Raw genomic sequence first — 21,058 nt, forward strand, 5'->3', positions numbered from 1 at the left:
ACTCCTCTCAAAGAAAAAAAAAAAAGTACACACTCAAGTCTCCTTGATTTTGTGCACTGTCCCTAATACATTGAACTATTGCAAACATCTGAATATTTATGTGAATTTTAACTGTCTATATTGGGTTGAGATTCCCCCAGAATTAAACCCCAAGACAAGGATTTGAGTGCAAGTAATTTATCTGGGAGGTGGACAAGTGAAATAGGCCAGGGAAATCAATACAGGGTGCACTAATGATTAAGTTACTGCTGTGAATAAATGGGTCTTATTTCTACTGGGGACTTCTGTGAGCCTCCGGAGAGCATACCTCACAGATGTCCCCACAGAAGGGTAAAGAACTGGGCTACTGGTTAAGGGCTGTGCCTAGGGGCACAAACCCCTGGCACTTCCGACCTGCCCCAACACAGGTGGCAACACTTACTGGGCACCCACTCTGTGCCAGGCACTCTGCTGGGTGCTGAAGACAAAAAAATGAATAAAGTCAGTTTCGTGATGGTTAAGTCTACAATTTAGTGAGGAGACAGCACATAAGTTATCAAAAAGTAAAAAAGCTCTAATAAAAGGATTTTAAAAGTGGGACCAGGGGTTCTTGGCATTTCAAAAGGAATGATGAGCTTCTTCTGGTAGAAAGGATGAAAAAGCAGAGATCCTACCCTGATGATAACAAGAACGAAAAATACCACCCAATCAATCTACCAATTCGTAATTTTCTTTAACCCATCAGAGAGTTAAAGTCTCAGTATACCCAACTAACCTGAAATCTAAGGAAAGGGAAGAACCTCCAAGGTAGGATCTGCTTACCTAGGACAGATGATGCTGGTAAGAAGAATTGAGTTAAAATTTTTAGCAAATTTGTAAATGCCGAACGTGGGCAAGCAAGAAAATATAGATCCTCATAGGGCCACAGACAGGAGGTGAATTCATACCAACTTGAAGACTCTTCTACAGGGACCTCCCCAGATGTTATATGGGTTATTAAATATGGAATGTCCAATTTCCTCAAGTACTAAGTTTGACAGTTGATATCTCTGTCATTTCACCTGGACACTTCTTAGGTTTTTTTTTTATTATTGTAAAGGTACCTACTCATTCTTTCAAATGCATGTTTTGGCTTGTGATTATCTTTCAAACTTTTTTTCTTGGAGCAATTTTTGTGAAACTATGGGTAAGTAAAAAAATTCATGTTATTTTTTTTAATATGAGTTCCATCGTGGAACCAATGCTGCGCAGACAGCTCAAAATAGCGACAAAATGTTTGGGAAGGATGTGGCTAATGAATGCACAGTAGTACATCAATGGTTTGAGAAGTTCCATTCTGGTGGCTTTATTATTGAAAATGAGCCATGTGGGTGACCTGACACCAAGGGGGATAATGATGAGCTGAAAGCTGTAGTGGAAGCGAATCCATCTCAACGTACATGTCAATTAGGAGCAACGTTTGACATTACTATTCCAACAATATTGGACCATTTGAAAGAAATCAGCAAGGTAAAGAAGCTGGATAGATGGATTCTGAATGAATTAAATGAATATCAGCAGAGAAATGATCAGGAAGCTTGCCTTTCTTTGCTGTCGCTACAGAAAGGCAAACCATTTCTACACCGTATCGTTCGTTACATGTGATGAAAAATGGATTCTTTTTGACAATAGCCAAGTGTTTGGCACAATGGTTAGATAAAGAAGAAGTGCTGAAACAGTCTAAAACCAAATATTCATCAAAAGAAGCTAATGGTGTCAGTTTGGTAGTCCAGTGCTCATATTGTGCACTGCAGCTTCATGAAACCTGGTTAATCGATTATAGGATATGTCTACTGCAACCAACTGGACAAAATCATGAGAATGCTTGCGATTAAGCAGCTGACACTGGTCAACAGAGGCAGGCTAATCCTCTTGCAAGACCACATGTCACAAAAAACAACCCTGCTCAAACTAGAGGCTGGACTTGGAAACTCTTTGTCATCCACTATATTAACCAGACCTTGCACCAACTGACTACCACTTCTTTCAGGCCTTGGACCACTTCTTGCAAAGAAAAATATTCAATTCTCAATAAGCTGTGGAAACACCTTTCGCGATCTCATTGCCACTCACTCTCCAGGGTTCTTTGCTGCTGGCCTAAACAAGCTATGTTAAGATAGCAAAATCGTGTCGACAGTTTAGGTGCATACTTTGATTAATTGCACCGCTTCTTTTTTGAGATATAATAAACTATTTTAGATTTGAAATTGGGCATTTCATATTTAATGAACTAATAATAATAAAAACTGGCCAGAGTCCTGAGAATGCCTCACTTCATGATGGCCTGGGGGAGGGGAACAGCAGCCAATGTGGGAAGGCAAGAAATCCAGACAGGATCCTTCTCTCCCATCTCTTTTATGGAACAAAAGCCTTAAACTGCTGAGAGAAGGACAAAAATCCCTGTCTTTCTTAGAGCAACGGAATTGCAAGTTGGAATTTCTGTCAGTACTGCATTTTATGAACACTCTCAGTTAAAAACAGCATGCTTGTTGCTTTAAAACACTGGTCCCACGCTTCAGCTGGGCCACCAGCCTAAGACCCTCCTTAACAAGTACTATGGATAGATTCTATGGACAGAGGAATCTCTCAGGGAGGGGCAGGGGAAGTAGAGAGAGAATCATGGTCCAAGCCAGGGTTTGGACGGAAAAAATATTTTTAAGATAGAAAAGACTTGAGCATGGTCATGGATGGAGTAAGGAAAGCCAAAGAACAGAATTAATGGACATCAGGGAGTAAGGAGGATGGGTTATAAATCACTTAGCATGAATTTTCTTCTGAATGTTACATCAATGTAGATGCTTAGGCATGCAAATTTGATTTTCCTTTAAAATGGGGAGAAAACCCGACATGAATAGATTCCTGGATTAAATTTAGTATCAGATTTAATTTTTATAGTCAAGAACAATTAAATTGTCTGCTAGTATTTTCTGGATCATGAGAGCTATTCACACTGAAATGTATAACATTTTGCTCACTGTCAAAAAAAGCCTTCAAGTGCTGACATGAAGGATTGTGCTTTATTTCAAATTGTGCATATCACTGCAGTAACAGAGGCTCATCACACATATGAGAGAAGACATACTGAAGTAAGATTCATCTCTTCTTCTAGTTGATTTGACATAAGCAGTAGCATCCAACCTAAATATCAGTGAATGCCTGTTTTAATATTTCTTCAATCTCATTCATAGTTACAAAATCAGGACAATTTCTTTCTTCTGTTAACTGCCATTTATTGAACTAAGCATTATTTCAAAGAAAAGAACTACTCATTGAAAAGTAATTTCTTTTTTAGATACCCCATTAAACTTAACAAAGGCATTTAAACACTTCTGATTATTGAAAAATTAAACTTGCCTAAATTATTTTATCCCATACATGACCAAAAATTTAAATATATCTCATGAAATGATTTCTAAGAGGTACAAAGTGAAAACGCATTCTTCCTCAGCCCTTTTTCAGCTCCAAAAAGCTCTAACCAGTTCAGTACAAAGGTGAAAATTAAAATGAATCAATGGAAAGATTTTGGTTAAAGGTTATATAATTACAGTTAGATTGGAGCAGTAAGTTCAAGAAATCTATTGTATAGCATGGTGACTATAGTTAATATCATATTCTTGAAAAATGCTAAGAGTGGTTGTTAAGTGTTCTCACCACACAAATGATAACTGTGAAATAATGCATTTGTTAATTAGCTAGATTCAACTATTCCATTATTTGTACATATCATACTTCAAAAGCTCATACTGTATACAATAAATAAATATAATTTTATCTGTCAATTAAAAAATTTAAAAAGTCAAGAATAAAATGAATTTTTAAAAGTAGAATAAAAAACTATCTTCAGGCTGATCATATCAGTTCTACTGTCTTTACCACCAAATTGAGTTACATAGAGTAAGGGAAAGGACCTGCACACTCATTACAGCCTATACTTTCCCTATTAGAAGGACCAATCGCCTAATTTTTTAAAAGCAGTAAAACTAAGACTATAGGTTATGGCATAGATTTCTGTCTTCTGGTAAATGTTGTAAGCACGAAATGTTAAAATATATCCATTTAAAGTAATTCAAATTGTATCTTAGCATATTTTGTGTTTTAAAGCTAGTTTATGGAAATTTTAAAATCAGATAACATTTTTGCAACTTACAGGAGAAGGAGAAAAAAATTAAAGGAGGGAGAGGACTCTGCTTTGATCTTCCTGTGGTTATGAAGCAAGATAATATCCTACATGCTAAATGAATCATATTTCTTATGTGGATTATCTTACTCTGCATAACAAAATTTGTATGTGTACCAGGCAGTTTTTCATTTTAATTTCTGAAGCAAAACTACAAATCAAAAGATGTTCAGAACAATTGCTTTCCTTCTTTCATCCCCAGAATCACAGACCTTTTATACCTTTGCTGCCCCTAAAGGTTTGAGCCTGTAGGTAAAGTGAAGGAAAGTAAAAGACTTTGGCAGACTTGAAGTTGCTACATAAATGAAGACAATCAAGTCTTTCTGTAACCAGTAATGACATTTCTGTGACCTCTGAGGCTTACTTGCTATTATAATATCACTTCTAAGATATTATAATACTCAGGGCATTAGAAACAAAGGGACTAGGCCATGTTCATTTCTGCATCCCTCTCCACACCTGGTGCTGGGCCTCAGAAATCAATGGCTATTAACTAGAATTCACTGAATCCCACTGAAAGGATCAAAAGATACGCCGAATAGAAATTTTTTAAAAACCTTGATGAGATTTTAAGTAAAGGTAAGAATAATGTCGCACATTCTTATACATCAAATAGTTTCTCCACAATTCATTAATCAAATACAACTTGCTTGATATTAAGAAATATATATAGTTGGTCTCTGTCCCCTGTTCCTGGTATGTATCTTCTAAAACCCTTATAACTTTCTGACTGCCAGAGGTGATAGGTGCATCTTTTGTTACAATATTTGTTTAGTCCCTGATTCCTGACACAGGAACTTCTAAGACCCTTGGAATCTCCCACAGTGATGAGTGTCTTTTTGATGCAGTTAGTGTCAGAATTGAATTGTAGGACATCCAGTTGGTGTCTGGAGAGTTGGAGATGCCTAATATGAGGGAAAACCCCACATATTTGGTATCAGAAGTGATGTGAGTATTTAAAAAACAAGATTTACCCCTTTTACTGCTAAATAGTTTGTTTCAGTATGGAGGACTGAACCAGAAACTGAACTTACAGTATATTTCAATATCCTTTAAGAGTTACCAACTCTTTTTATCCCTCACTGCAATTCTCTCAATTATAACTTCTTTGTGAAAGGTAGCATACCATCTATTTCACAGTTATTATATTAAATAAATAAATATTAATATAAGTGCTTTGGAACCATAAAGCTATGTTATTTTGCTTAAACATCTACAATTTTATTATTTTATTTATAACTAGCCCCAGGTACCCTCTATATGAGTTCCAATGGAACTTTCCACAATGACAAAGATGCTCTGTATCTACCTATTACTATAGCCACTTGTCATATGTGGCTATTCACCTTTTAAAATCTAGCTAGTATGAATAAGAAACTGAATTTATTTAAATAGCCCACAGGCCAGTGGTTACCATGCTGAACATCGCAACTCTGTAGCTTCAGAAACATATAATCTTTTCATTGTTAAAACAAAAACTTCAAGAAATAAAATTTTGTTTTCTCAGCCACAGTTTTTACTCTTTTCAATACAGGATAGTACTATATACAAATAAAAGACAACTTAGAGAAGCAAAACCCACCTTAATACAGCTTATTCGACATATGAAGTCTCCAAAAAATCTGAATAACATATACCAAAGACTGACACATAATAAGTGCTGAGCAAATAAATACTGAGTGCAAGACACAGGAGAGAGCACTTTTTAGAGTACATCTCAACATGCTTGAAATAGGTATTGACCTTGCCCTCTAACATCACCAACAGATACAATCTCACTTCTTGAGTGACCACAACATGAAATGTGTCAATTGAGATAGACAATGTACAAGACAAAGACCCTTTCCTCAAGAAAGCAATCTACTTGAAGGAAATAAACAAAAGTTAACCATAACAATTTTAAAGTTCGATACAACAGAAAGCCACCATGGTGAGTTTATCATTAAAAACCAGAGAACAAGTAAAGACATTTGGAAAAGGAGAGATCACTGTTGGCCAGAGTGGTTTGAGAAGGATACACACAGAAGGACGGATTTGAACTAGGTCTTGAAGGGTCTACAAAGATTTGGACAGAATTGGGGGAGGCAGGGAATAGTGAGTACAGACTAGTCCTGCTGATATGGAAGGTTCAGGAAGGAGAGTAATTAGGGTTTGATTGAGAAGGGCCTTAAATGGTAGGTGGCTAAGGAGTCTGAATGTGATCCTATAAGCAATGGGGAGTCATTGAAGGTTAGAGGAGAGAGGAACAACTAAAGTTGTAAACAAAGCATTTAATTATTCATTCACTCAAAGCAAGCATCTGGTGCTTACTGTACGCCAGGAATATTGCTAGATGAGAGAATTACAATGATGGCTGGACACAGTTCTAACCCAGGCAGGGCTCTCACAACACAGCCAGGAAACAGACACAGCAACAACTCACAATGTGGCAAGTGCTCATAGCAGAGTTATGTGCAAAGGGCGGACAAGCACAGGCGGGAAGGTTTAAATGTGGAGTGGGTGGAGAGAAGGGCCAGGAAAGGCTTCGCTAAGGAGGAATCATTGAGTTAGACCTTGAAGAAGGAAAACAAGGGCTCAACACGTCAATGAGGACATACTAGGTACCTACAGAAAAGCCTTCAGGAAATATACAACTTATTGGAAAGATCATATTTCTGTGAAATTAAGGAGCACTAAGGTTATATATATCATTCAAATATAGAAAAAAGATAAATCCTTAAAAACACCATATTAAAAAAGAATGTTGTTATACACCTATATTTTAGGATTGATTGTAGAGGCAACATTTATCTTAGCTGTGATTTCAGATGACTGAAATATTGATAATAAAAATATTAGAATGAGCATAAGTAACACAGAACAAAGTGCAAAATTAGTTAAATAATCTGATGGTATTTTAAACTATGAAAATAAGCATGTTTGACATTCAAGGTAGAAAAGACATTAATATCAAATTATCAATCATGAAGACTTTATTTAGACCAGATTCAATTTCAACAATTTTCTCTGGCAGAAGGCATACACCAAATAATCATACAAAATAGGGGTACGGTGGGGGACATGTGAGAAAATCACTTTCAAAAGTTGATTCAGAAATGTCTTTTCTTCTAGGAAAGAAGAGTCCTTGCCTTTAGAAATATCAGATATGTTTGTTGGCTTCAACCTGACAAATGAATTATTCCAATCACATAGGAGGATACTGTCTTCATTTTACATCTCCACTTTGCCTGTTAGCATTGTGCACAATAAACTTTTTGCAATAATACTATCTACGGTCATGGACAGGTGAAATTCTAAAAGAGCCAACATTAATGACCATATTTTAAAATATAATATTGTTATAGGAAATTAAATATACCTGCTATCTAAAACAAAACAAAATATAACAGAACCAAACAAATTCTGAAGTTAAGCCACATAGCAACTTCATGAATTCTACTTAAAATCAATGATGGAGTTTTGCTAAAAATAAGGTAAACTCGTAGGAAGCAGTATTTGTAAGACAGTAACAAAAGATAGAAGACTTGATTCTATAGACATGTTTTTGTAATTTATCAAAGGTATAAATCTAACTTTCAAAGACTTTTAACTCACCAACACTTCAATAATAATGGCTAAATTACTGAGGTCTCATGTAATTCAGTACATAATTTAAAAAGAAAGCTTTAAAAATCATAATTTAATGCAGAAACTGCATTCCTGGGCATTTTCCCCAGCGAAATGTAAACTTACAGTAACACAAAAACCTGTACATACATTATTAATAGCAGCTCTATTTGTAATAGCTATGTTAGAAATAACAGGTGAATGGTTAAATAAACTGTGGTACCTTCACATTATGGAATGCTACTCAGTAATAAAACAGAACAGACTATTGACACATGTAGCAACCTGGGATACAGAATAATGCTATGGGGGGAAAATCCAAAATTACATTCTGTGTAATTCTATTTATATAACATTTTAAAAATGACACAATTATAGAAACAAAGGACAATTAATGGTTACCAGGGATTTAGGAGGGGGTGAGGGTAGCAGAGATGTGGGAGCATGGCTGTAAAAGACCAACATGAGTGATACTTGTGGTGCTGGAAATGTTCTGTATCTTGATCATATCAATGTCAATATCATGATTGTGACATTGTACTACAGTTTTGCAAGGTCTTACCATTGGGGAAAACTAGGTAAAGGGTATGCAAGATCTATAGGCATTATTTCTTACAACTGCATGTGAATTCACAATTATTTCACATAAAAAATTAACTTAAAAATTATAATTTACTCAAATTCTATCACAGTGATTATCTGAGGTTGGGGAAGGGACCAGAAAATGTGTAAGAATATTTCTATCTACAGTAGAAAACCAAACAAAAGTTTACTGTACCTATTAGGTCAAAACATGCTACGAAATTTCCTGTTTTATTACTCTTAACATTTATGTAATTTTGGCTGGGTGCAGTGAGTGGCTCATGCCTGTAATCCTAGTACTCAGGGAGGCCAAGGCAGGAGGATCACTGGAGCTGAGGAGTTCAAGACCAGCCTGAGCAAGAGTGAGACCCTACCTCTACTAAAAATAGAAAAAATTAGCTCGGTGTGGTATGCTCCCAGCTACTTGGGAGGCTGAGGTAGGAGGATTGCTTGAGCCCAAGAGTTTGAGGTTGCTGTGAGCTAGACTGATGTCACAGCACTCTAGCCCGGGTGACAGAGAGAGACTCTGTCCCCCCACAAAAAAGTGTATAATTTTATAGTATTATACTAATGATATTCTTAGCATTTTAGTAACATTTCTCCTTTGAAAAACTTCATGTGCTTTAAATTATATCTACTTTTGTCTTCAACTCTTCAGCTGAGTATACAAAGGGTATTACGAATTCCCAAGAGGAAAGGAGATAGAAAGTTTGCTCAATGTCACCCTTTCAAAGCCTGGTCAAGTTAGTCTTGGTGCTTGATGGCTACTTATTAATAGTTTGAGAAAGAACATTATGAATCTCACTTCATTATGGTTATAATCCAGGCAATATAGGTTAAAATGAATATGAATCAATCTGTTTTAAATCTAATTAATGTCTTTCCTACGGAATTTGATATAATGAATTATTTATCTAGCAAGTTGTATTACAAAGGCAATTTTTTTAAAAGGCTAAATGAGGTTTTTTCATTGAAACATGCATGATAAATGGTATTGAGGGTCTCAGACCAGTTTACAAAGGCAGTTTACAAAAGGACGTAGGATGGGTATAAGCAGAGAGAAGATTATCCAAGGGTAATATGTGAATGTGCTGCAGAACTGAAATTCAAAACTCATTCATTCATTTAAGATAACTAGAATCACTATGGGTCAAGATTAAGTCACGCAGAAAGACAAAGTCCCTGCTGTTGAATAGCTCAGAGGAGAAGGAGAAACATTTTCCCATGAAACTGATATACTGCTGTTACACCGTAGGACAGCAGATTAATGGATTTACGTTGCTTCAATGGAAAATTTTATTCAGAGTTCCGAACATTTTGGAAGATTGACACTTGCCAATATACTATCTGAAGATTTCAGACTGACACTTTTAATCTATTGACAATCTGAGTTGGAACTTTAAAAGCTGAGTTGTTTATCACAAGTCTCAAAATAATAGCAATTCTTGTGACAGTCCAGTTGGATTTTCTGATTCCTTATTTGGTGCTTTTCTTTTTTAAACTGACTTTGCTGCTTATGCAGTCATTGACAAATTGACAATAAGTGAAAAATTCCCATCAGTGCATCAGTCTGAGATTCAAGGTAAGATTCAATGAGTCCATTTATTCTAGCAGATGTCAGAAGAGATTTTCATAACCATAGGAAGGAATATTTTCAATAATAAGTTTGGACTTATAAAGGCACAAAAATTACATAATAAAAGGAAAGCACAAAACACAATAAACTAAAGTACTTCTGGATGAAAATACAAGAACTTACTAAAATGGCAAGTGGTAAGGCATAAATTATGGTTCCTCATGAGGAATATATTTTTATTATGATTATTTCACATAGGCTATATAGGAAAGTGTTTCAAGAGATAAAACCAATATAATCAAGTTCATGATTAAAACCTGTTTTGAAATTACTACCTTATCTTTGGTAGTGAGCACCTTTTCAGATGCAGGCTTTTTCCAAAGAAAGCCAATAAGTGATTAACGCATCTGTATCTAGATTTGGGTAATTTATCAAGTAAACACATAGGCAAGTAGTACTATGAGCTAAAACCTAGTCATTTTACAGCTATCCTTAATACTTATAGAATAATTTTACATGTTTATTTATATACTAAGACTTGTAGGACAATCTTCTCCACCTCATGTGTCTTATCTTTCCCAACCAGACTGTAAAATTTATCACGGATTTCCTAAAGACGGAGACTCCCATTACTAAATTCAACACAGGCTGTAAAAGTCCCTGGGGGAAGTCATCTTTTTGGCCATGAGGCCTAGCACAGAGTCTGATATAAAGTAGGACTAATGAAAGTTGGCTGAAACGAACTAAAATTAATCATTTCAAATAAGAAATTTTAGCATCTTTTTAAGTAAGAAGTATCTAAAAATAGAGCACAATACTTCACATGGGGTAGGGCTCCAACAAATACCTAAAGCCCGAATTGTCTACAGTCCCCTCACCTGCACCCCTGCTGGTACTCTGGAATAAGAAGTTACTTCTAACTACATTAATCAGTCCTTGTTTCCCACTTAGTCTAGGATACATGATCACTTTGTTGCAAAGTGGTTATTACTGGTTTTACATGAGCATTTATGATTCTCGTGAAGGTATGGAAACTGAAGAGTCTGTTGAAGTGTTTATGCTGATTGTGACACTAATTCATTTAATATTCCATACATTAGTAGTATAATTGATTCTACCCTTTGAAAATAATGTACTTATTGCATTAGCAAAGGGAAACAGTGAACCTCAATATTTTTAATCTGCTGTTTTATGGATGTATACAAATTAAAGCTCTATAGGGATTTTTTTCTCCCCTTTTTTGGAGAGACCAGGATCTAAGAGAAACTCTCTTTAATTTTTTTTAAGGGGCACAAATCCAAGTAAAAAAATCATTCTGTTGGGCTGGGTGTGGTGGCCCACACCTTGTAACCCCAGCTACTTGGGTGGTTGAGGCGGGAGGATTGTTTGAGCCCAGGAGTTCAAGGCTGCAGTGATCTATGATTATTACACTCCAGCCTGAGTGACAGAGTGAGAACCTGTCTCTTAAAAAAAAAAAAAAAAATCATCCTATTGAAATCCACAATTTCTGAACACTGGTAGATTGTCTCTACGTAAAAATATTAGAGTTGAATGAAAAGTACCCATATTCTATAATGAGATATGGATCGGTTAATTCCTATGAACATAAAGCATTTATACAAAATATGTTTTCAGAGGAAAAACTGTCAGTTGTTTAATTTCTTTGAGGAAAAATCAAATCATTTGACCAAATGAGAAGTGGGTCTTTCTCATTTTAACAAGACCAATCCCTTCTAACTACCAGCCTAAACCCTCTTTTGCTTTATCCAACTTCTGGAAAGTTTAGTCTCAACCACAGTGTGCCCAGGGAACTGGTTGTTAACAAATGAGCCCCACAGAGGGCAGGACTGTGACAAACTGTGAGATGTGCAGCATCATGAGAGCTCAGCGCTCAGCTCCTGCTAGCTGCTGCCTTGAGAAGACCAAAGGATACTCACTCCTTGAATACTTCACACCACTATCGCACAACAGAGATGGAGCCACTGACTCAGCCAGGAAGGGGGTTATGCGTTTGGCTGCAGCACTTATATTTTCAGGAGCTGAGAATTTCTGGTACACAACTTTAATTTTCACCCCTTATCTCAGAGGGCAAATTGTAATAAAACCTTGAGAAGACAGTATTTTCTTGCTGAGGAAAAAATGTAACAGCTTGATGTTCTAAGAGTTGTGAAATATAAGTACTAGAAAGGCTCTAGAGAGCATCTAGTCCAACTCCCTCATTTTATAAAGAAAACTAAAGCCCAGAGGAGTTAAATGAGTTGCTCATGGGACACACACCTGCCTTGTGGCAAAGCCAGAACTAGAACTAGAGCCTCTTGGTATCTATTCGACCACTGTTGGTTTACATCAACTATCTTCCAAACCTCCTTCCTCTTTTCTAGTCTTTCTCACTTTGGCAGTTTCTTGCCAAGTTCAAATATTCTTTTTTCTTGAGACAGAGTATTGTTCTTTGCCTTGGATAGAGTGCAGTAGCATCATGATAGCTCACTGAAACCTCAAACTCCTGGGCTCAAGTGATCCTTCTGCCTCAGCCTCCCAAGTAGCTGGGACTCCAGGTGAGTGCCCTGATGCCTGGTTAATTTTCCTATTTTTAGTAGTGACGGGGTCTCACTCTTGCTCAGACTGGTCTTGAACTCCTGAGCTCAAGCAGTCCTCCCACCTTGGCCTCCCAGAGTGCTAGGATTACAGGCATGAGCCACCTTGTCCAGCCTAAATATTCTTTTTTTTTTTAGTGTGATTAATTTCAGACAGAAAGAGTTAATCTACAAGCTGCATTTTTGGGCAAATGATGTTAAATGAGTAACACTTTCTAACACTTTATTAACGTATTGACTAGCAAAGACATTGTATAAAATGACTACTGTAGAGTTATAAATGCAATAGTTGTACACATATTTAGAAGGTACATTTTGCAAATGTTTCTGTCTCTTGCAATGTAATACCAGTCTTCACCTTCTAAATACAACACTTTATTAAGGTGTGTTTACCCAAATCTCCTATACTTGTTGTTTAGTAATGTTTAACGTCTAAGTATTTCCTATCACAAGAAGATATAGCTTCCCTATTTAAAAAGCCCCTTAATTATTTTGCTGGATTCTCTTCCTTACAATGTTTTGCAAACTCTTGTTTTTCTTCAGTAGTTTATTTCTTCCCTGAAATATCCTGTTTAAATTCATAATCATTTTGACTAATCCCACAGAAAGCAAGCCAACAATTTGCCTGGGACATAGCAGATGCTGCAGAAAGCATCATAAAGCACTACAAGTTAAGTCATTCTTACAAGTATTAAGTGTTGGCCCTCAGCCAGGTCCTGTTGTAAGTGCTTTACATGTATTAACTCATTTAATCCTCACAACAACTATATAAGGTGGGTTCTTTCATCATTCCATTTTACAGATGAACAAAATGAGATGCAAAGTGATTATATAACTTGCTAAGTTATGCAGCTAGCAAGTTGCAGTGCCAGAACTGAACCTTGACAGTAAGCCTGCCAATCATGACACCTCACTACCTTACGACACTTCTCATGAGCCTCACTCAGTATGAAGGCGGAACTTCAAGGACTTTCCCTGGGCTAAAGTACCATAATTAATTTTGGACTGGAGTGGAGGTAGACAGTAAGACCTTGAAAACATATGAAAACATACCACCTAGCTAGTGTTTCCAAAGTTCTGGGCCAGGCCCCATAAGGCTGCATAATACCCTGATAGTTCCACTTCAAATATGTGTTTTACCTAACTTTCATATATAATATCACTTTTATGACAAAACCCACACCTTTTCTAAATTCAACCTGCAACAGCAGCCACCAGCATCTATATTTTATGTAAGTGGCCTCAGGCCACTGAAAAGGGGCTTTCTCTGCCTCTCCACACAGATGGATGTGGTGATGGTGGTGTGGTGGGCGAGGGGGAGTGAGGGGACCAGATCAGTGAAGAATGGGATATTTGCAGATCACTAAATTTATATTTAATACAGAGAATATCTGTAGAAGTCAAACACACCTCAGATGTTCAGGAAAGAGGGTTACCGGTTCCCCTGGCCCCCTCCTTTCCACTCTTCATCGTGAGTTCTGGACTTTGTGAGGCCTATATTATTCACTATTTGCCACAGGGAGTGGCACCCACCCAATCATAAGACATTATTTGGTTCATAAAAAATGCTTCACAATGACAAGACTTAAAATAATTCAGACACGTCCATATTTTAATTTATGCATTTTATAGCAATAAAATTTCACAATCTAATGTCTAATGTCATTTTATCAGCTGCCATGAATCATTATGTGAGTCATAATAAACTATAATGTTATCAAGACTATGAATAATAAAATGATCAGCGATGTAGCCAACATTTATTGGTATATCAAATAAAAGTAAATCTAAAATATGAAAAGAAAAAACAACTTAGGCCAATGGCAAATGGAATGTCTGCAACATTTCTATGTTTAAGTGAAGAGCACCATCATGTAACATCTCCAATTTAGAAATGGAAACACAGCACCGCCAAAATGAAGATAATTTCACTGAATTATTAAAATGAGAATGTGAGAAACACCTGAATGTTGTACAACTTCTTGACTGAAACCAGCCAAGTACATGAATTATTGCTCTTGTCAACTTAGGCCTGATTCGCTTACCCTGAAAGAACCCTGTTATTTCTTACCACTGGGCATCAAACTGACCTGCTGACTGCTACCATCACTTCCTAGCAGTATATGAAGCCTTACATCCATGTATCTTAAAAGTTTTCCTTCCCTTCTCTCTCTGTTTGCAGCTATTTGTAGTTACAGTCTGGCTGTGAAATATTTATTTAATTCTCCAAATATACCTAGCCCAGTGGTGTTATGTTTCAGATTCTTCTTCCCCCTTCAGCACAGGAAGGGCACTACAGAACCATTTAACACTGAAGGAGTGATTTTTTCTTAGTACACTGAAGGTATGAAGGCAACTTCCCAAAAGGACACACAATTCCATGGATTTTTATATCCCAAAATAACCCTATAATAATCTCTACTTTATCTTCCAATTAAGAATGAAGATATGATGGTCATTGAAGAATTAAGCTAGGAAGTTACCTCTTGATTGAAATACAGGGGGTGAGGGGACAACAGATTACAGAACATTCTCAAAATATCTTAATATTTCAAAGGAATCGGGTAAGGGACTAGACTTACCAGATGGTTGGCATCACCCAGGGTATTCAAATTCTTTATTTAAATCAATCCCTGGCTAACAGCATGGAAATTATTCAGTTCAAAAGTTGGCAACAATTGGATTTTTAAAAATTAAGAGAATTTCAAATTTCTATGTTATATTTACTTGCTTATTTGTACAGACCAGAAAAGAAAGAAAACTGCAATTCTGATTTAATACAGACCTAATCCAAATACTCAAGGTCATACAATTGCTAAAGTTTTTATTAAACTGAATTTAGTAGTAGTTTCCTTAAACTCATATTATGTAAAAACTATTCACAGAATTAGATTTGATTTATTCAGCTTGCAAATGCAGCAATAATGTATATGATTTTTTGTGTGTGGTTAAATATCAGCTGCCTTTACTTTCTTCTTCCTTTTCTTATACTTTCCACCACTACCTCTGCTCCCCTATCTCCCTCCAAACACAGTATAGGTAAAAATTAAGATAATTGGATACTTGATTTCCCCAACTTAGACTCTTCAGTGTAATAAATAAGACACCAAATGCAGCACCCTCTCCTTACATAATAGTAGGGGGTGGGGAAGGAATGTGTTTGGTCAAAACACAGTTTGTTATTTTCAATTGTGAAGAATCACCAGTTAAAACATTTCCTCTCTTCGAGTATCTATAACAAATAATGTATTTCTAATTGAAAGTCTACCTTTACTTGTTACAGGCAAAACTATTTGCACAGCTAATCATGTGTATAATATCTATATATTTGAACAAGATTTCCAATTTCTAATACAGCAGAGAAACAAATTTGCTTTTATCTTCTAATCCTGACAGCATGTTAAACTCTGCTGTAATATGATATTGTTACATAATAAAAGTTTTCCCACTGGCACTTACAAGCACCTCCCCCAATATCCTCCACTGTGTTACTGGACATAAATTAAACCTCTAAGTTATAAGATTCATTGATTACGGACATACTTGAAAAACAACGTGGCAACCAAAAGATACAACCTTTATGAGTGCAGAGTATTTTTTCCTATTTTTCCCCCATTCCTTGGGGTCCTAATGGCTCTCATCTTATACTTTTCAGTGCCCTTGATCCACACAAAGTAGGTGTTGGAAGACAGCTGATTGGCTGGACAGCTGACTTATTATTTTACTGAACCTGATACAAAATAACCAGGTGCAGAGAGGCTAATTGTAAATGCAACCTCAGAAGCAAACTGTCAAATAAAAGCACACATAGTATGTTCTTCAAGAAACACCTATTTCAAATATTGGTTGTTCTCATTTTCATGTTGCCATTTTCCATAACTGTTTCACAGGCCCCAGAAATGAAGATACTTCTACAGCAATATACTGCATTCAAAAAGAGAAGCATTCTTCTACTTTCCCTTTTCTAATAAAAAGAATCTAAGCCCAATTCTGGAGAAGCATCTTCTGTCAAAATTTTGCTTTTCTGCATTAAGGAAAATAAAATTTGACCAAAAATGCATACTAACCATTATTGATGTGATGCATACCATTCTTTAAAAGTTGTAGGACTGCATTTACGTTTTCTTCAGTCAAACTCAGTAACAAAGAACTGCGACCTCCACTAGTAAATTACATCTTCAAATATACATGATTGTGGTGTCCCTGTTACTTCCAATGGTAACTGACACGCCCCGAATTTAACTGTACCAGACAGTTCTATCTGTCCCATCGCTGACCAAACAGTGCTTCTCTGTTTCCATTCATTATGTATTATACGAAGTCTAAACAGCCCAGTATGACGAGGAAAAAAATTACACTTCATATGACAGCAAAGTGATGCATTCAAGATCTCTCTCGCAGTACATTCCCGTCCACGAGCACTAACAGGCATTTTTTTTTTTTAATAGAACTAAGATATGTTGGCTGCAAGCTCATTACTCTAAGAACCTTCGGGCCCCTGTCCCTGCAGGTTTTCAGAAAACCCTAGTACAAACCAGCCACTATCCAAACCTTGCAAACCAAACTTGCAAAAAGCCTTGTGCAACGATCAGTAACCTTGGCTACACTGTCATCGGCCCCAAATTCACGATCCTGACGACCAATGCAGCAAAAAAACCATACGAAAGGCTAGCTGGAGAAGAACTACCGCGCTTCCCCTCCACCGCCCTCTCTGCCGCATGGAAAGAAGAGATGGGAGGAGAGGAGTGGAATGAGGCTCACCAGCTCCGAAGATGCTTCGGTGACCTCTGGCTGCACCGCGAGAGGTTGGGCCGGGAAGGCGCTAGTGCAGCCGCGGCGGGCTGTGTGGACTCTGCCCCTGGTGCATTCTTCGCATTCCTGCACAATCTGTCGCCAGCCCAGGAGCTGGCAGCGCGTGTCCCCCCCGGACACACACACCTGACTACTGCTGCGCCCCGAGCTGGCCACGGCCGCCGCGGCGCCTCCACTACCCGCGCTCGCGGTTTGTCGCACTCAGCCAACACGCAGCCAAATCCCGGCCCCGCCGCTCACTCCCTCGCTTCCCCGGTAGGGGTAAAGGGGAGAGGGCCGGGCAGCCTCAGCGGCGGGCAGGGACACTCGATCCGCCAGGGGGGTGCTGCAGCTCCGCTTCAACTCCTAGCAGGGAGAGGAGGAAGCGGCCGCGCAGAAGGGCAGCCGGGAGGCTCGGGGCTGGGGAACCGGGAGGGGTGGAGCGTGAGGATACGCGGCCAGGAGAGAGGGGTGCACTGGACGGAGGGGGTGGGCAGGACCGGCAGGAGTGCAAGACCTACGCGGCAAATGCGAGACGGTGCGGGCTGCAGGGGCGCAGGAGGAAGGGAAGAGGACTAGGATGCAGGATCTGGAGCTGGAGGGGCGGACAGACGGCCCGGAGGGCTGGGGAAGGCGGGCGCCCCGGGGGCTGGGGGCGCGGGGCGGCGTGCCAGGCGGGCGGGAGCGGGGAAGCAGCCCAGCAGACTTCCACTGGAGCTTGGCACGCCGCTCAGTTCCAGGGCTGGGGGCTCTGGATCCAAAAAGCCCAACGTGGGGAGGGGTCGTGCGCGGCGTGTACGGGAGACCTGGGAAGAGTAATCGCCGGGAAAAGCAAATGGAGGGTGAAACTTGTGCGCCTGCCGGGGGGAGGGGAGCAGGCAGGCGAGTGCGGGCAGGAACACGAGGCGGGGCAGGAAAGCCGAGGCGGCCGCGAGGCGGTGGGGACGGAGTAACAGGAGGGAAGCGTCCGTCCCCCGGGCGGGCAGGTCCCGGCTCCGGCGCGTGGGAGCGAGGGCCGAGGGTCTCGTAAGCAGGAGTCTCCGCGCCCTCCCGCGAGCCCACACACTTACTTTCCAGCTTAGGCAGCGGCCGTCGTCGCTCCAGGGACCAGGGACATAGGCGCCGAAGGGTCGCCGCTGCGGCACCCGAAAAAATTAAAAAAGTGCCGCGGCCGAGCGGCTGCCCGCCCCTCCCTCCCCCACCCGCCCCCTCCCCCGGAGCTGCTCTCCCACCACCCCCGGCGGCGGCGGTGGCCAACTTGCCCCCTACCCCTTGCCCATGGTGCCGCCTCCGCGGCCGGCGTCGACGCGGACTCAGCCCCGGAGCCCCCTCTACTGCCCAGAGGCCGCCGCCGCCGCCCGCCCAGCCGCCAGCCCGCCTGCCCGGCCAGCCCCGGGCTCCCGGGAACGTCAGCACGCCGCCGTCTCCGGACCTGCTCCCCGCCAGCCCCATTGGTCGGAAGGAGAAGGCTGGCCCTCCCCATTGGCCCGGCCCTCATATTGAACGGGCCAATGGGAACTGCGGTTTCAGGTCGTCATGGAGACCGATGCTGTTAAGAGCGAGAGGGCCTGGCGAAGGTGGCGACTGAAGATGAAGGTGTCTCTGGTCTCTGGCGCGGGAGGGGGTGGAGGAGAGAAGTGCAGGGGGTGTCCCAAGCGCTGGCTCTGAAATCTGAGGCAGGTTTTGCTGTGCCTTCCTGTCAACCCAACTGTGCATGGTAGGGTTTGTCCCCGGCGTCAAAGGCAGGAACAGCCGAGCCCCTAGACGGTGAGAGCCCAGGAGTGGGCGTTTCACTTTTCCTGCGTCTGGGGAGCCCCTGAGGCTATGCCCTTTGACCTTTGACATGTGTGCAGCTTCTGCTTCTCCAGGTGAGTTTGCACCCTGTCCCTTAAATCGCTGCTTCCTCCCGACGTCACTGAGCCACCTGAATTCTATTTAATACTTATGCTTGTTCTTCCCAACCACTCCCCCTTCCCTGAGGTGGATCTTACCTCAAATTTTTGCGTCTTCAAACTTACAGTGACACTCCTTCCCAAAGGAGACTCAAAAGAGGATTTCCTCTGCATGATACTTTGGTAAGGAAACAAGTTGATAGATAGTATAATAGATGGCAAAGGGTCAACACTTAAGGTATCTGTAAGGTAGTGTGTTCCCTGGTTCCCAAAACAAACCTCTAATCTTCCCATTGTCAGATGTTTATTAAACATCCCTGTGTGTGCATTCTGTACTATGAGCTTGACAGGTGCGTATTCTTTCCCCTAAGAGTTTACAGGCTGGAGAAGGATATAGGTAACAGAGTCAATCCTTCATGCCATCTGATGATTTCACAACACAGTAAAGGAAATAGATTACAGTTAATGGATTTTATTTTCTATTTTCCAGATTATATTTAAATTTGATAAAGAAATGAACTGAGGAATGGAATCATTACATACAAAAATCTTGAGCTTTAATAATGAGTTTTCTACTTTCATTTTAAATCACTGTTCTAGTTTGTCAATACCAATTATTTTGTCAATGAATTTCATATTTAGATACCAACTACTAACATAGAGTTTCATGAACATATTAGGCCTTTAAATATGATCTTGGTCTAGCCTATACCACTGATAGTCTGATGTTCCTTCTTTTGGTGATTTTACTGTTTTTATACCAATCTCTTTAGTAAGAAGACTATGTTACTGCCCTGCAAACTGGAGTGATCATATTGTGTGACAAACCTGATAGAGTTTTGGAAATTACAAATATTTTGTAGAGAGAAACAAATTAATGTGTGTGCAAGCTACATATGTCTTAACTATTCTGAATTTTATGTTGAGTAATATGCTTTGCTACTGGTTTTTATCTTACTGAAATTGAAGATCACAAAAAGGTCACATAAGAAATATTAATATGGTACCATGATTGGAAAAACATCTCCCCACAATTTGAAGTAAAATTTGAACTTGGTTGACAATATTGTGTAGGGTTGGACTGTGGCACAAAACAGGTGAACATATGAATGTTCCTTTTAAATATTTTCAGAATTGGAAGGGGATTGTCAGAGCCAGAAAGTGCTGTCTCATGCCTTACCATCATGGAAATAAGCTGCTTTTGACCTCTTCTAGCTTTCTGTGTGTGTGTGTTTTTCTTTATAGGAGAATAGAAAAAGTAAAATGCAAATTTTTATAAATAAGATTCCTTTTGAATATACTGACAAGATACCAGTGATTTGGTTTTTAATTTGAATAACATTGAATGAATGGAGGCTGTGTCTAATGGAAAGAAAGAAAATGAGTATTTCTTTTTTTCTTGCATTAGGTTAGCATGGAAAGAACAGGAAAAAAGCTTTGTTTTTACTCCAATAATCATTTAAAAAAATTTTTTTCTCAGATCACATGTTTGAGCATTTTGATATTGTGTATTTCATGTTTGTTATAATTAAAATGTTACTAAAATCCATCATAAATAATGTTCCCTGAAATAAGTTGTCACTCAACATTAATTTTTTCTTCATTGTTACATTTAGTTGAAAGATTTCTTTTGAACTTGCTACTGCACTACTAAGCATTGCTGGATAAGGTTAAGAAATGATGTCATTTCACTAAAAGCTCATGCTATCCAGACTTGCTTCTGATTCTCTAAATTCCTTTCCTCATCAGGAAGGTGATTATCCCAAATATTATACTTATCCAAGGACATTATCCAGGCCACTTCTCCCAAACCTGTCCTACT

General features: G+C 39.2%; 2 protein-coding genes across 13 annotated transcripts in view; one reads left to right on the forward strand and one right to left on the reverse strand.

Annotated features, from left to right (window-relative positions):
- PKP4 (plakophilin 4) overlaps positions 1-18,680 on the reverse strand; it is a 219,944-nt gene extending 201,264 nt beyond the window's left edge. For 6 of the 11 annotated variants that reach the window (XM_045559812.1, XM_045559811.1, XM_045559815.1 and 3 more), the window contains exon 1: positions 18,415-18,680. The gene's annotated coding sequence lies outside the window, so the exon portion shown is untranslated. Of the gene's footprint in view, positions 1-17,314; positions 18,125-18,414 lie in introns of those variants that run through there. The other 5 variants (XM_045559809.1, XM_045559807.1, XM_045559804.1 and 2 more) reach the window with 3 other exon arrangements.
- Positions 18,681-18,880: 200 nt separating this feature from the next.
- Positions 18,881-21,058, forward strand: part of CCDC148 (coiled-coil domain containing 148) — a 223,985-nt gene continuing 221,807 nt past the window's right edge. The window contains exon 1 of one of the 2 annotated variants that reach the window (XM_045559139.1): positions 18,881-19,212. In XM_045559139.1, coding sequence (XP_045415095.1) covers positions 19,188-19,212 — 25 coding nt within the window. In that variant the 5' untranslated portion in view covers positions 18,881-19,187. The remainder of the gene's footprint in view (positions 19,213-21,058) is intronic. The other variant, XM_045559140.1, reaches the window with a different exon arrangement.

This window comes from Lemur catta, chromosome 8 (genome assembly GCF_020740605.2).
Source record: "Lemur catta isolate mLemCat1 chromosome 8, mLemCat1.pri, whole genome shotgun sequence".
NCBI lineage: Eukaryota > Metazoa > Chordata > Mammalia > Primates > Lemuridae > Lemur > Lemur catta.